The sequence below is a fragment of the Maniola hyperantus genome, chromosome 26, assembly GCF_902806685.2.
Source record: "Maniola hyperantus chromosome 26, iAphHyp1.2, whole genome shotgun sequence".
Taxonomy (NCBI): domain Eukaryota; kingdom Metazoa; phylum Arthropoda; class Insecta; order Lepidoptera; family Nymphalidae; genus Maniola; species Maniola hyperantus.
The window spans coordinates 21,368-37,999 of NC_048561.1; the positions used below are offsets into that span (position 1 = coordinate 21,368).

The window sequence follows — 16,632 nt, forward strand, 5'->3', positions numbered from 1 at the left end:
GAATGGAACCCGGGACATTAGCACAGCACTGAGCACTGCGCCGCCGGGGAGCTCGTCGACATCAGCAGGCTCCTCCTCCTCCTCCTCCTCCTCCCAACTCTCAATACCAGCAATTCACTACAAAATACAATTTATAATTCGTCAGACAAACCCCCGGTCCCAACTTAGTGTAGATCATAAAACGCATAGAATTGTACTTAGCGACGAGTGAGAGGCAGATACAGATCCCTATAGGAGGGAAAGGGATGGTGATATAAATTAAGGACCTCTCGTGATGACCTGAAAACAGAAGGCGGCACGTGAGTTATGGTGTTATCATATTCGTATTAGATTTATCATTCAATTTTGTAAATGTTTGTGTAAAAATTAAACACACACTTACTTAATAAGAAAAAACTATTATTTTACAATTGATGAATTCCTTAGTGACAAAGTTTATTCTTTACTAGCTTTTGCTCGCACTTCGTCCGCGTGGACTTTAAAAGCCCTATTTTACTCACTTGAATTTTTAAAAATCCTTTTAAGTGGATGTCTATGTCATCATAGCTATCTGCATGCTAAACAGCCCAATCCATACAGTAGTTTGAGCTGTGCGTTGACGTTGATATGTGGATCAGTCAGTCAGCTTTCCTTTTATATATTTAGATTTAAAAAAAAAGTTGCGAGGAAGCAACCAGCTGAGCGTTCAGTTGAACACAAGATGTAGTAAGAAGTAGTATACTGTTACTGTAAAAGAGCAATTAGTGAGTTTCTCGCCGGATCCTCTCAGTGAATCTACTTCCGGAACCGGTGTAGAGTCACAGACGTGACATAAGAGACACAAGATGTCATGAAATAAAGTTATTTCATAATTCAGTAGTTTTGAAAGTGAGTCGTAGTAAGTAAAAAATAAAGCCCTCAAACGGCTGTTCTATTTAGCTACCATTTTAAACATGGAGAGCTAATGTTCGTGTTACTTCGGGATCTGAGTCACTCTAGAGTCACGTCTGAGCAGTCAGATCAGCATTCTATACAAATGTCGGAAAAATCGGTATAATATACTAATTACAATACATATATTTTCATATTCGTCCTTTTGAAACGAATTCTCACGTACATCCTTCTGCTCACCACACGTCATCCTTCACGCCGCACTTTCAGCGGGAACGTTATCGAGAACCTGTAGCTTTCATTACACGCGCCAACCGAAAACCAACTCTATCAACATTACACTAAAGCTCAAATTAGTTTGTACTGGCGTATATTAAAGACCCTGTACCACATTTGTTCGAAATTGAACTTTATAGTAGTGAAATACAGTCGTAATTTCCTTGCACTATTACATGCTAAAGCACATCAAGCAGTTGTATGGGAAACTAACATGTAATACAAGGCATATAGAGTTTAATTTTCCCTGTGGTACACAATTGTATGATAAGCAATGACCAGTTACACAGAGCTACCTCGCCCCCTCGGCTTGCGCGTCAAGTGTTCTATAAAGGGGCTTACAGGGTATATATCAGGGGTCATTTTCTCTGGTGGCTTCCTGAAGTCAGATTCTGTATTTAAGACAAAGTCAGTCGGTCCTCGGCCGCCGTCAAGCGAGGACGTAGATGCTGACAGTTTTGGGTTATTTTAATTATAATTATATTTTAATTTTTTTATTCCTGACCAAGATGGGTGACTGCGCACAGGCTATTTAGGGTGAGTATCATACCTATTCATATTTTAGATATTGACGCCATACAAAAATAATTTACTACGTAGAGACGGCATAAAGGTATTGTACAAAATAGCGAATTTTTTGTTAAAAGTTTAAGTTTATACGATTTTGAAGGAAATATTTTGCACTTGTTTCTCATTTAAGATTCATCAAAATCGGTACAGCAGTATTTGAGAAATAAGCAAGTGACGGAGCGAGAATCTAAAGGAAGTTCTTATTTGAATTTCATCAAAATCGGTTTATTAGTTTTTGATGTAATCAGTACATTGTGAAAGCGAACAATTATTTAGCGCATTATGATTTCTTAAAAACGTAAGTACATATTACTTACTTTTATTTTATTTTTATTTTTTCAAACAATTACAGCTTTTCTGTTTAAATTTTTTCTAAGAGTACCTATTTAACGTTTTTAAACTCAAGTCTCCTTTTTAGAAGGTTTTAGAATTTCAATTTAATTTCAACAAGTTTTTAATCCTCAAGATGAAGATTTTTTCGAAAGATCCAATCGTCTTTTCAAGACAATAATTTATGCAAATAAATATTTAGTTAATTTACGAGGCACAAGTTTTCGCTTGATTTAAATTTCACTACTTTTAAGGGTTCCGTACCTCAAAAGGAAAAACGGAACCCTTATAGGATCACTTTGTTGTCTGTCTGTCTGTTCGTCTGTCTGTCAAGAAACCTACAGGGTACTTCCCGTTGACCTAGAATCATGAAATTTGGTAGGTAGGTGGGTCTTATAGCTGGTATTAGGGAAAAAATCTGAAAACCGTGAATTTGTGGTTATATTACACAAAAAAAATTAAATTGTGGTCATAAACTAATAATTAGTATTTTCATATTTCGAAGTAAGATAACTATATCAAGTGGGGTATCATATGAAAGGGCTTTACCTGTGCATTCTAAAACATTTTTTTATTAATTTTTATCCATCATAGTTTTTGATTTATCGTGCAAAATGTCGAAAAAATACGACTGTAGTACGGAACCCTCATTGCGCGAGCCTGACTCGCACTTGGCCGGTTTTTTTTTTAACAAACTTACAAAGATGTAAAAATATTACATAAAAATACATAGAACAATAAAAAAAATCTCCAAAATATAACAGTTTTACCAACTTAAATTTAACCAACTTCCAAATAGGAGGTGATTCTTAACTCGGCCCGGTTTTTTTCAATTTATTAAATTTTTTATGAATGTAGGTACACGATTTTTTCGAGGTTTCTCAACTGATTTGCAAAATTAAAATTAAAAATTTCGTAGAAAAAATTAGTAAGTAATTTAAAAAAACCATAATACATTCGACGATGAGGTATCACATGCAAGAACACGACAAATCACACAATTCTGCGGAATAAATCGCGCGGCGCGAAGAGCTGCCTTACCATAAGCAGAGTGCAACTAAAAGTTAGGAGCATTGAGCCGCGTGTGTGTGGAGCCGGCGCCCGGCGCCCGGCGCCTATAGCGCCCTAAGTGGCTATTATACACGAGAGAGGCAATTAGCGGCTCCACTCGTAGTGCGCTGCATACACACATAGCTCGACTCTTATCTTATTGCTTATGCTCGCAATTTTGTCCGTGTATTCACACAAATTTCAAACCTCTATTTTACATCCTTAGGGGTTGAATTTTTATAAATCCTTACTTAGGGGATGTCTACGTCATATTAATCTGCATGCCAAATTTCAGCCCGATCCGTCCAGTAGTTTGAGCTGTGCGTTGATAGACAGTCAGTCGGCCAGTCAGTCATCTTTATCTACATACAAGAGTAATCAATCAAATTCAATAATGTGCGTGTTGCCAGCTGCAGCGGCAACAACGACATGATGGAACCGAGACGTGCTCGCCAACTCTACCTGAGCTATGTGCGGTTCTCTACGTGATCAAACGAGGAGAACCAGAGTAACTGACATAGCTCAACGTTGTGAAGCTGAAGTGGCAATGGGCAGGGCACGTAGTTCGTACAGCCGATACACGTTGGGGTCCCAAGGTGCTGGAATGGCGACCTCGCACCGGAAGGCGCAGCGTTGGTAGACCCCCCACTAGGTGGACAGACGACATCAAACGAGTCGCGGGGAGCCGCTGGATTCAAGCGGCGCAAGACCGTGGCGTGAAACAATCCTGGAGACCTAGTTATGTCCAGTAGTGGACGTCTGTCGGTTGACGACGATGATGATGATGCATTTAAAAGTAGACATTTTTACAGAAATCTGTTAAACTACAGACACGCGTTTGTACACATTAACTTTCGTTGCTTGATATTCAAATGAGAATGAGACTACGTTTGTATGGAGCGAGTGCCGAGGAGTCCTCTGTGAGCGTTCAAGCCTCGCGGGCGGCTCATTTCCTCCGGCGCCTGTTCCCTCCGACCTCCCTAGTCCCTGCATGTCGCAGAGGAGATTGCGAAGCGACTCCCTCAGCATGAAACTTGTGACTTGCATGCTATGGGAGTCATCATCATAATCATGATCAACCCATCGCCGACTCACTACAGAGCACGGCTCTCCTCTCAGAGTGAAAAGGGTTTGGCCATAGTCTACCACGCTGGCCATGTGCGGATTGGTAGACTTCACACGCCTTTGAGAACACTATGGAGAACTCTCAGGCATGCAAGTTTCCTCACGACGATGTTTTCCTTCACCGTTAAAGCAAGTGATATTTAATTACTTAAAACGCACATAACTCCGAAAAGTTAGAGGTGCGTGCCCGGGATCGAACCCCCGACCTCCGATTAGAAGGCGGACGTCCTAACCAATCGGCTATCACAGCTTATGCTATGGGAGCTATGGGTCACTTTGTTGGAAATACAATCCTGAAAATGTTTTGCAGCCGTCAAGTTGGCAAGTATTCACCACTAGGTGGCGCTCGCGACTTCGTACGCGTGAATGTAGGTTTTAAAAATTCCCTGGGAACTCTTAATTTTTCAGGATTTATCCCGGAAAATCTAAGAAAGAATCTCGAAGTAGCCTATGTCCTTGAGATGTAAGTTAACTCTGTACCAAATTTTATCAAACTCGGTTAAACTGTTGGCTAAAAGCGTGCAGCTAAGAAAAGCTAGCAGACAGACACCCTTTCGCATTTATAATATTAGTATGGATTATTAGAACGTAGACCCTAAAAAGGGATTTACTGACCCTATAGTGTAGGTAAGCCGGGGTGCAACAGCTAGTATCTTGCTCAAAGAATAATTACGTGTGAGGAGTCGAAAGTTAAATAAAATCAAGAATTAATTTGGAAGCGAGCAAGTTCTCGGGTAGAGGGCGGTTTAATCAACTTTAACTTGAGTAATTGTTGAGTTTCAGCGGTTTAATATTAAAGTTAATGTTTTGAGCGAAAAGCGCCACATCTTGACCTCGCCCAAGTTACTAACATTTTTGAGGTTAAAACGTATTTAACTACGTAGTACTTACTACTAAACCTTTTTTTTTCCTTTTAGCTGTTTTAAATGTTGGATTGTCATAAGACTTTATGGACTCTATTTAAATGTTGGATTGTCATAAGACTTTATGGACTCTATTTAAATGTTGGATTGTCATAAGACTTTATGGACTCTATTTAAATGTTGGATTGTCATAAGACTTTATTGACTCTATTTTAAAAACTCTGGTAAAGTTTGTGTCAAAACCGTATTCGCTAATCTCAATCTTATTTTTTGAAAAGTACTCGCAAAGACCGGCCAAGTGAGAGTTAGACTCGCGTACCGATGGTTCCGTAATACAATCGTATTTTTTCGACATTTTGCACGATAAATCAAAAACAGTTATTTATCCATAAAAATAAATAAAAATTCTGTTTTAGTATGTACAGGTAAAACCGTTTTATATGATACCCCAATTGGTATATTAATCTTACTATGAAAGCTGAAAATACTAATTATATGTTCATGGTGCCATTTAATTATTTTTTGTGATGTAACTACAAACTCACGGTTTTCGGATTTATCCCCTTATGTCTGCTAAAGACCTACCTACTTGCCGAATTTCATGATTCTAGGTCAACGGGATGTATCCTATAGGTTTCTTGACAGACAGACAGACCGACAGACAGACGGACAGACAACAAAGTGATCCTATAAGGAGCCGCGGCGGCCGCTTGTTGTGTTTCGTTGTTCGTGTGCGCGCCCGGGGCGCTTGCTGTATCTACTCGCTTTAAGGTGCTAACACATTGACTTGTGTCGGCGCAGGTGCCGGGCGCCATGGGCGCGGCGTCGGGCGGCTGGCGCGCGCGCATCGCCGCGTGCCGCGAGTCGCGCAAGCTCGTGCTCATCATCGTCGCCATCGCGCTGCTGCTCGACAACATGCTGCTCACCACCGTCGGTAAGTGGCCTACCGCCGTCTCCTAACCTGACCGTCAAGTCAACAGTGAATAGGCATCTTGTAGGCGAGCGCGCTCCATCCTTGGCTGCATAAAAAAAAAATTAAAAAAAAAAGGTTGCCAGTAGGTTTTTTTAATAAATAATAATATTTTTTCCAATAGAGATAGTGAGCAAACGAGCAGTCGGGTCATCTGATGTCAAGTGATTACCGTCGCCCGTGAACATTTGCAGCAGCAGAGGAACCGCCGATGCGTTGCCGGCCTGGTCTGGTTGCAGCCAACTGCCAAGTAGTATATAACCTGCACTTGGCTGCAATCACAGCAGACAAGAGATGATGGCGCCTAAGATGGCGCGCGCCTGCGCAGAAGCGCCTTCACTCTCGACTTGAAGGTATCGATATATGAAGGTACATACGGCAGGTATTATATATTAGGCTCGCGCACAACGGACGCTGGAAGAGCGTTCATCGTTACACACTGAGGTAGCGACGAGCGAACCATCGCGCTACCGTCACGTGCGGAGCCGACCACCCGCGCGGAGCCGACCACCCGTGCGGAGCCGACCACCCGTGCGGAGCCGACCACCCGTGCGGAGCCGACCACCCGTGCGGAGCCGGGGCGCGCAGCTAGTCCCCTACACCCACGGATCGACGCAGGATGAATAATGCAGGACATCAGCGGATTGCGGCGTGGGGGGTCGCGGGGGGGGGGCTCATTTACACAATGGAGCCCCTTCTCTGTGCGAACAGACAGACAGCGTTCTTTGTTCCTACTGATTTATTTTATACGTGAAAGTGCATTTACTGTGTTAAAGTGCGGTTACTTGAATGCAGTGGTGTGCGCTGAGCCTTAGGTGAGGGTCGACGCGAACAGGCGGAGTGGACTCGAGTCTTGTTGGTTCTAAACTCAGCTTTATGTGCTACTCTCTAGGTTACCTATTACGGTTCGTGGCATACATGCTACAGTCCGCTGGCAGACAGACAGACAGACAGACAAACTGACGGATGGACGGGCTTAGTAATATTAGGATCCCGTACTCGAAGGTTGCATGCTATTATTAATTTAATTCAGTTTAATTTGCAATAACTTGTAAAATAAAATTATTAAACTTAATAACAATTTAGTACAGATATAACTATCTGCACTTAATGTCGTCAATATCGGTTGAACGGATGGACCGTGAAAGGCTAGCAGACAGACAGACAGACACACTTTCGCATTTATTAGTATTGGTTGAACGTTCATTTCAAAGTAATTACAGTAGGTACTGTAAGACAAGATAAGACAAGATAAGACAAGACAAGACAAGACCGCCCGCCAGTCGCCACAAAGGCGTACTTCTATAAATTTTCTAGTTTCAAACAATAAGTTTGTTGAAGACTTTTCCTTGACTTTTCCTTTTCTATAAGCAAAACAAAGTAATAAAGCAATCTGTCTGAGCTGCGACAGCTCACAGGCCCAGTGCTTAACACGTCCGCCTCCTTGTCGGAGGTCGGGGGTTCGATCCCGGCCACGCACCTCTAACACTTGCTTTAACGGTGAAGCAAAACATCATGAGGAAACCTGCATGCTTGAGAGTTCTCCATAATATTCTCAAAGCTGTGTGAAGTTCGCCAATCCGCATTTTGCTAAGCGTAGTAGTCTATGGCCAAAACCCTTCTCGCTCTGAGAGGAGATCCCGTGCTCTGTAGTGAGCCGGCGATGCGTTGATCATGATGCAGGAATCAAGAGAACTTAGGGCGTTTGTGCACTCATCCGTGAAATCACGGATTCCGTACAAAAGTCATCGAATAAGTACGTATTTGTATGACGGCCACTTGGAAGGATCACGAACCGAATACACGCGTGTGTCTGTCTGTCTGATAGCCTTTCACGGCCCGTCTGTTCAACCGATTTTGACGAAATATGGAACAGAGATAGATAGCTTGCATCCTGGGAAAGGACATAGGCTACTTTTTATCCCGCAAAATCAAAGAGTTCCCACGGGATTTTTAAAAAACGCGGATGAAGTCGCGGGCATCAGCTAGTTTTAAATAAACGTTTTTCTTCGCCTTTCTCATAACACACGAGTGAAACCGAACACAGTGCATATTAAAAACCGTTTCTTGACAGACCGACAGTCAGACAGACAGACAGACAACAAAGTGATCCTTTAAGGGTTTCGTTTTTCCTTTTGAGGTACGGAATCCTAAAAAGAACCTTACTGCTAGCTAACAGCAAAGCGACAGATTACCTACCGAGTGGTTTAAAGTTAACAGTCTAAAGTGAACAGTTTAAAGTGAACAGTTTAAAGTGAACAGTTTAAAGTGAACAGTTTAAAGTGAACAGTTTAAAGTGAACAGTTTAAAGTGAACAGTTTAAAGTGAACAGTTTAAAGTAATAACCTCTCTGCTGGCAAGTCGGTTAGCGCGCGACCTCGCCGCAGGTCACATGACCTCGCCGCAGGTCACATGACCTCGCCGCAGGTCACATGACCTCATCAGGAGTCCCGTAGTGATGTTACATGTCGATACATTTTGTCGATAACGATTTTATAATTTCTAAACATCCTCTGGTCTGGTCTGGTGGGAGGCTTCGGCCGTGCCTAGTTACCGCCCTACTGGCAAAGTCGTGCCACCAAACGACTTAGCGTCCCGGTACGATGCCGTGTCGAAACCAAAGGAGTGTGGGTTTAATAAATCTATAGGTTTCTTGACAGACGGACAACCAAGGGTCCTTTTTTCCTTTTGAGATACGGAACCCTAAAAATAATTAACATGATAGGCATGAATGATTATTATCGACAAACAAGTGACGTCACTAGCCAGCAGCGCGAGCGGTAGCGTGGCGCGGCGGCGCACTACCAATTAGATTATTCGCAGAAATCACATAGAAGTGGGAAGCTTCTAACTCAGTTAGCTCTCGCTTCAGTAGCACCTAGTATACCTAGTATACCTAGTATACCTAGTATACCTAGTATACCTAGCTGCTAGATAGTGTAGTACTGAGTGCTTGTGACGTTGCCTCGTCCGTCCGTCGGTCTGACCTTCTACACTGTTGTTCTACACTGTTGTTCTACACTGTTGTTCTACACTGTTGTTCTACACTGTTGTTCTACACTGTTGTTGTACGAGTCGAGAACAACAGTAACTGTCTTCTTTATTCTTATCAATTCCTGGTACTTTTTGGGCGACTTTTCATACATTTTGACCAAAAAGTTACCGATATTGGATTTGAAGATCTAGGATGTGTCCTTTATCTATTTTGCAAATTGTTAGTCGGCAATTTGAGATTTTTTTTACTGGTACATAAACAATATACATCTTCATATGAATTAAAAGTTTGTTTCTTCTATTAATTTTTTATTGATTCCTCGCAATTGGAAGAAAAGTACTATACAATTCTCGGCCGAAATTAGCGATTACCAACAAGTTTAGTTTTAATCACTTGAGAAGTCCTCGGCTTCGCCTCGGCCTTCCAATATACCATATACTCGGCCAGTAATCGCTATATTTCAGACCTGGAATGTAATGTACTATTATCAATCGAGATCAACCCATTGCCATAGTCTGCCACGCTAGCCCAGTGCGGATTGGCAGACTTCACACACCTTTGAGAACATTATGGAGAACTCTCAGGCATGCAGGTTTCCTCACGATGTTTTCCTTCACCGTTAAAGCGAGTGACGCTTATTTAATTTCTTAAAACGCACACAACTCCGAAACGTTAAAAGTACGTACCCGGGCTCGAACCCCCGACCTCTCAAATAGAAGATCATAATCACTAGTGTGCCGCCGCTGCCACAATAGAATCAGCGTGCAGCAACGCCGTATGTGGGTCTCGCAGTCGTTAGCAGTATCTGCCGCATGAGCGGCAACGGAGGAAGCACTCGCTAGTCGCTAGTCGCTAGTCGCTAGTCGCTAGTCGCTAGTCGCTAGTCGCTACAGAACAAGGAGACTGTAGTCTCGTGCCAAATGTCTCGTCAATGGTGAAATAGCTTTTCTGAAGTTCGTGTCTCGTCTCTTTATCTTTTCTCTTATAAGTGAAAGTATTTCGTTAAACTGTTCTCTGCTGACTCGAAAATAATTTTTGAAATATTAATCTCGCAAATCGCAGAACATTCGAAGTAAATCGCCTTTCGTAGGGCTCTCTCTGATAGGTTGCTCATCCGCATCCGAAGTCTTGCTTGACGACGCTTGTATTTCTTATTATAATTGTAGAGTAGCAAGCGTTTACTTATTGTAAATAGAAAGTTATCTTCACTGGAATGGTCCGACATGATACACCACGGAGCCCCTGGGAGCCCCTGGGAGCCCCTGGGAGCTCCTGGCGCTCCACATGCTCGCCGCCAGTGGATCGCTCCGCGTAGCGCGCTGCCAATGGAAGACAAAAATCAGTTTTGGGTGACACTCTTTCTTAGTGGAAGGCAAGGGCTCTGTCCCGCTCAACCACTTCCCGCTCATTACCCTTTTGCAGTGGAAGGCGGGCATTACTATGGAGGTCCCAGGACCGTGGGAGGTAATGACGTACCATCCTACTGCGGTACCGCGTCACCTCGGCTCGCGGAACTGGCGTGTGACGTTGCACACTGCGACACATGACTCCTATCTTAACTTAAGTCGCTATCTAAACCAACATTTAAATTAAAGGTAATAGAACAAGAGCCAGCGCGTGCCAGACCTTCGATATTTCATAAAAGCTGAAAGTTTATTGCCTATTGTCCCCAACACTGGGAGGGAGTTAGTTTGGGTCGCGGCGCCTTTGGGAGATAACAGGTAATTAAGGTGTAAAAAATCTTACCTCAAACTATAAACTCAACTTTTTTATATTTTCTTCAGTATAGTATTAGAAATCACTTAAACTTCAGAAATCCTTTTAGAAATCACCTTAAAGTTTCAAAGTTTAAGGGTGTCTGGTAGGGGGTTGCCACGACACAGTCTCTATAAATCGATATCATAAAGTCCATCACCGTCCAGCTTGGCAACTGGCAATGCTTCCAGTTTGATTAGCACCTTGCTCTGGGACTACCAGGGGCGGACTGTTCAACCACCTGAGGGGAAATATTAATTTTGAAGATGTTAGATTTAAGTTAAATCGCGATTTAATGATAGCGCCAAATGGAGCTATTAACCGCAATGAAGACTCGTAATTTTTTTCAGACTTCATGGTCCCAGGGTCCCTAGTCCTACAGCCAATGATCTCTAGATAAGAAAGGCATACTGCCGCCGCTTGCCGTTTCCAGCTGTTTCTGCTGCGGCTCCCGGTCTCGATGCTGTCTCCTTGATATGACACGGGGCCAATGTGTCTACGCACGTCTCGTCCTACATTAGGGCACGTCCCCGTTTTCAGGGAACCTCTATATTATAATACTAATTAATAACTAGCACTAATACTATATTATAGATCAAGGTCTGAAATAAACAAATGTTTTACTTATTTTCATTGTTATTTTGAGTCTACATTAGGTAACGCTACTCGTTGTTGCAGTGCCGATCATCCCGGAGTTCCTGTACGACATCCGCCACCCCGACGAGCCGCTGTCCATGTCCCTGGAGGAGCTCACCACGCCCGCCCCCCCGCCCACCCCCTACTGCCCCTGCCTCAACCGGACCAGCCCCGTCGCCGACAACTACACCCAGCGTGAGTACAGGTCACCAGCGACATCCGCCACCCCGACGAGCCGCTGTCCATGTCCCTGGAGGAGCTCACCACGCCCGCCCCCCCGCCCACCCCCTACTGCCCCTGCCTCAACCGGACCAGCCCCGTCGCCGACAACTACACCCAGCGTGAGTACAGGTCACCAGCGACATCCGCCACCCCGACGAGCCGCTGTCCATGTCCCTGGAGGAGCTCACCACGCCCGCCCCCCCGCCCACCCCCTACTGCCCCTGCCTCAACCGGACCAGCCCCGTCGCCGACAACTACACCCAGCGTGAGTACAGGTCACCAGCGACATCCGCCACCCCGACGAGCCGCTGTCCATGTCCCTGGAGGAGCTCACCACGCCCGCCCCCCCGCCCACCCCCTACTGCCCCTGCCTCAACCGGACCAGCCCCGTCGCCGACAACTACACCCAGCGTGAGTACAGGTCACCAGCGACATCCGCCACCCCGACGAGCCGCTGTCCATGTCCCTGGAGGAGCTCACCACGCCCCCCCCGCCCCCCCCCTACTGCCCCTGCCTCAACCGGACCAGCCCCGTCGCCGACAACTACACCCAGCGTGAGTACAGGTCACCAGCGACATCCGCCACCCCGACGAGCCGCTGTCCATGTCCCTGGAGGAGCTCACCACGCCCGCCCCCCCGCCCACCCCCTACTGCCCCTGCCTCAACCGGACCAGCCCCGTCGCCGACAACTACACCCAGCGTGAGTACAGGTCACCAGCGACATCCGCCACCCCGACGAGCCGCTGTCCATGTCCCTGGAGGAGCTCACCACGCCCGCCCCCCCGCCCACCCCCTACTGCCCCTGCCTCAACCGGACCAGCCCCGTCGCCGACAACTACACCCAGCGTGAGTACAGGTCACCAGCGACATCCGCCACCCCGACGAGCCGCTGTCCATGTCCCTGGAGGAGCTCACCACGCCCGCCCCCCCGCCCACCCCCTACTGCCCCTGCCTCAACCGGACCAGCCCCGTCGCCGACAACTACACCCAGCGTGAGTACAGGTCACCAGCGACATCCGCCACCCCGACGAGCCGCTGTCCATGTCCCTGGAGGAGCTCACCACGCCCGCCCCCCCGCCCACCCCCTACTGCCCCTGCCTCAACCGGACCAGCCCCGTCGCCGACAACTACACCCAGCGTGAGTACAGGTCACCAGCGACATCCGCCACCCCGACGAGCCGCTGTCCATGTCCCTGGAGGAGCTCACCACGCCCGCCCCCCCGCCCACCCCCTACTGCCCCTGCCTCAACCGGACCAGCCCCGTCGCCGACAACTACACCCAGCGTGAGTACAGGTCACCAGCGACATCCGCCACCCCGACGAGCCGCTGTCCATGTCCCTGGAGGAGCTCACCACGCCCGCCCCCCCGCCCACCCCCTACTGCCCCTGCCTCAACCGGACCAGCCCCGTCGCCGACAACTACACCCAGCGTGAGTACAGGTCACCAGCGACATCCACCACCCCGACGAGCCGCTGTCCATGTCCCTGGAGGAGCTCACCACGCCCGCCCCCCCGCCCACCCCCTACTGCCCCTGCCTCAACCGGACCAGCCCCGTCGCCGACAACTACACCCAGCGTGAGTACAGGTCACCAGCGACATCCGCCACCCCGACGAGCCGCTGTCCATGTCCCTGGAGGAGCTCACCACGCCCGCCCCCCCCCCCCCCCCCTACTGCCCCTGCCTCAACCGGACCAGCCCCGTCGCCGACAACTACACCCAGCGTGAGTACAGGTCACCAGCGACATCCGCCACCCCGACGAGCCGCTGTCCATGTCCCTGGAGGAGCTCACCACGCCCGCCCCCCCGCCCACCCCCTACTGCCCCTGCCTCAACCGGACCAGCCCCGTCGCCGACAACTACACCCAGCGTGAGTACAGGTCACCAGCGACATCCGCCACCCCGACGAGCCGCTGTCCATGTCCCTGGAGGAGCTCACCACGCCCCCCCCCCCGCCCACCCCCTACTGCCCCTGCCTCAACCGGACCAGCCCCGTCGCCGACAACTACACCCAGCGTGAGTACAGGTCACCAGCGACATCCGCCACCCCGACGAGCCGCTGTCCATGTCCCTGGAGGAGCTCACCACGCCCGCCCCCCCGCCCACCCCCTACTGCCCCTGCCTCAACCGGACCAGCCCCGTCGCCGACAACTACACCCAGCGTGAGTACAGGTCACCAGCGACATCCGCCACCCCGACGAGCCGCTGTCCATGTCCCTGGAGGAGCTCACCACGCCCGCCCCCCCACCCACCCCCTACTGCCCCTGCCTCAACCGGACCAGCCCCGTCGCCGACAACTACACCCAGCGTGAGTACAGGTCACCAGCGACATCCGCCACCCCGACGAGCCGCTGTCCATGTCCCTGGAGGAGCTCACCACGCCCGAACCCCCGCCCACCCCCTACTGCCCCTGCCTCAACCGGACCAGCCCCGTCGCCGACAACTACACCCAGCGTGAGTACAGGTCACCAGCGACATCCGCCACCCCGACGAGCCGCTGTCCATGTCCCTGGAGGAGCTCACCACGCCCGCCCCCCCGCCCACCCCCTACTGCCCCTGCCTCAACCGGACCAGCCCCGTCGCCGACAACTACACCCAGCGTGAGTACAGGTCACCAGCGACATCCGCCACCCCGACGAGCCGCTGTCCATGTCCCTGGAGGAGCTCACCACGCCCGCCCCCCCGCCCACCCCCTATTGCCCCTGCCTCAACCGGACCAGCCCCGTCGCCGACAACTACACCCAGCGTGAGTACAGGTCACCAGCGACATCCACCACCCCGACGAGCCGCTGTCCATGTCCCTGGAGGAGCTCACCACGCCCGCCCCCCCGCCCACCCCCTACTGCCCCTGCCTCAACCGGACCAGCCCCGTCGCCGACAACTACACCCAGCGTGAGTACAGGTCACCAGCGACATCCGCCACCCCGACGAGCCGCTGTCCATGTCCCTGGAGGAGCTCACCACGCCCGCCCCCCCGCCCACCCCCTACTGCCCCTGCCTCAACCGGACCAGCCCCGTCGCCGACAACTACACCCAGCGTGAGTACAGGTCACCAGCGACATCCGCCACCCCGACGAGCCGCTGTCCATGTCCCTGGAGGAGCTCACCACGCCCGCCCCCCCGCCCACCCCCTACTGCCCCTGCCTCAACCGGACCAGCCCCGTCGCCGACAACTACACCCAGCGTGAGTACAGGTCACCAGCGACATCCGCCACCCCGACGAGCCGCTGTCCATGTCCCTGGAGGAGCTCACCACGCCCGCCCCCCCGCCCACCCCCTACTGCCCCTGCCTCAACCGGACCAGCCCCGTCGCCGACAACTACACCCAGCGTGAGTACAGGTCACCAGCGACATCCGCCACCCCGACGAGCCGCTGTCCATGTCCCTGGAGGAGCTCACCACGCCCCCCCCCCCGCCCACCCCCTACTGCCCCTGCCTCAACCGGACCAGCCCCGTCGCCGACAACTACACCCAGCGTGAGTACAGGTCACCAGCGACATCCGCCACCCCGACGAGCCGCTGTCCATGTCCCTGGAGGAGCTCACCACGCCCCCCCCCCCGCCCACCCCCTACTGCCCCTGCCTCAACCGGACCAGCCCCGTCGCCGACAACTACACCCAGCGTGAGTACAGGTCACCAGCGACATCCGCCACCCCGACGAGCCGCTGTCCATGTCCCTGGAGGAGCTCACCACGCCCGCCCCCCCGCCCACCCCCTACTGCCCCTGCCTCAACCGGACCAGCCCCGTCGCCGACAACTACACCCAGCGTGAGTACAGGTCACCAGCGACATCCGCCACCCCGACGAGCCGCTGTCCATGTCCCTGGAGGAGCTCACCACGCCCCCCCCCCCGCCCACCCCCTACTGCCCCTGCCTCAACCGGACCAGCCCCGTCGCCGACAACTACACCCAGCGTGAGTACAGGTCACCAGCGACATCCGCCACCCCGACGAGCCGCTGTCCATGTCCCTGGAGGAGCTCACCACGCCCGCCCCCCCGCCCACCCCCTACTGCCCCTGCCTCAACCGGACCAGCCCCGTCGCCGACAACTACACCCAGCGTGAGTACAGGTCACCAGCGACATCCGCCACCCCGACGAGCCGCTGACCATGTCCCTGGAGGAGCTCACCACGCCCGCCCCCCCGCCCACCCCCTACTGCCCCTGCCTCAACCGGACCAGCCCCGTCGCCGACAACTACACCCAGCGTGAGTACAGGTCACCAGCGACATCCGCCACCCCGACGAGCCGCTGTCCATGTCCCTGGAGGAGCTCACCACGCCCGCCCCCCCGCCCACCCCCTACTGCCCCTGCCTCAACCGGACCAGCCCCGTCGCCGACAACTACACCCAGCGTGAGTACAGGTCACCAGCGACATCCGCCACCCCGACGAGCCGCTGTCCATGTCCCTGGAGGAGCTCACCACGCCCGCCCCCCCGCCCACCCCCTACTGCCCCTGCCTCAACCGGACCAGCCCCGTCGCCGACAACTACACCCAGCGTGAGTACAGGTCACCAGCGACATCCGCCACCCCGACGAGCCGCTGTCCATGTCCCTGGAGGAGCTCACCACGCCCGCCCCCCCGCCCACCCCCTACTGCCCCTGCCTCAACCGGACCAGCCCCGTCGCCGACAACTACACCCAGCGTGAGTACAGGTCACCAGCGACATCCGCCACCCCGACGAGCCGCTGTCCATGTCCCTGGAGGAGCTCACCACGCCCGCCCCCCCGCCCACCCCCTACTGCCCCTGCCTCAACCGGACCAGCCCCGTCGCCGACAACTACACCCAGCGTGAGTACAGGTCACCGGCGACATCCGCCACCCCGACGAGCCGCTGTCCATGTCCCTGGAGGAGCTCACCACGCCCGCCCCCCCGCCCACCCCCTACTGCCCCTGCCTCAACCGGACCAGCCCCGTCGCCGACAACTACACCCAGCGTGAGTACAGGTCACCAGGGGAACCACGCGGAGGTG

The 16,632-nt window shown here is 51.2% G+C and overlaps 1 protein-coding gene across 2 annotated transcripts in view; it reads left to right on the top strand.

Moving 5' to 3' along the window:
• Window positions 1–1,527: 1,527 nt before the first annotated feature.
• Vmat (Vesicular monoamine transporter) overlaps window positions 1,528–16,632 on the top strand; it is a 31,616-nt gene continuing 16,511 nt past the window's right edge. Inside the window, exons 1-3 of one of the 2 annotated variants that reach the window (XM_034982199.2) lie at window positions 1,528–1,683; window positions 5,886–6,018; window positions 11,483–11,635. In XM_034982199.2, the coding sequence (XP_034838090.1) occupies window positions 5,898–6,018; window positions 11,483–11,635 (274 nt within the window). In that variant the 5' untranslated portion in view covers window positions 1,528–1,683; window positions 5,886–5,897. Of the gene's footprint in view, window positions 1,684–5,885; window positions 6,019–11,482; window positions 11,636–16,474; window positions 16,597–16,632 lie in introns of those variants that run through there. The other variant, XM_069507634.1, reaches the window with a different exon arrangement.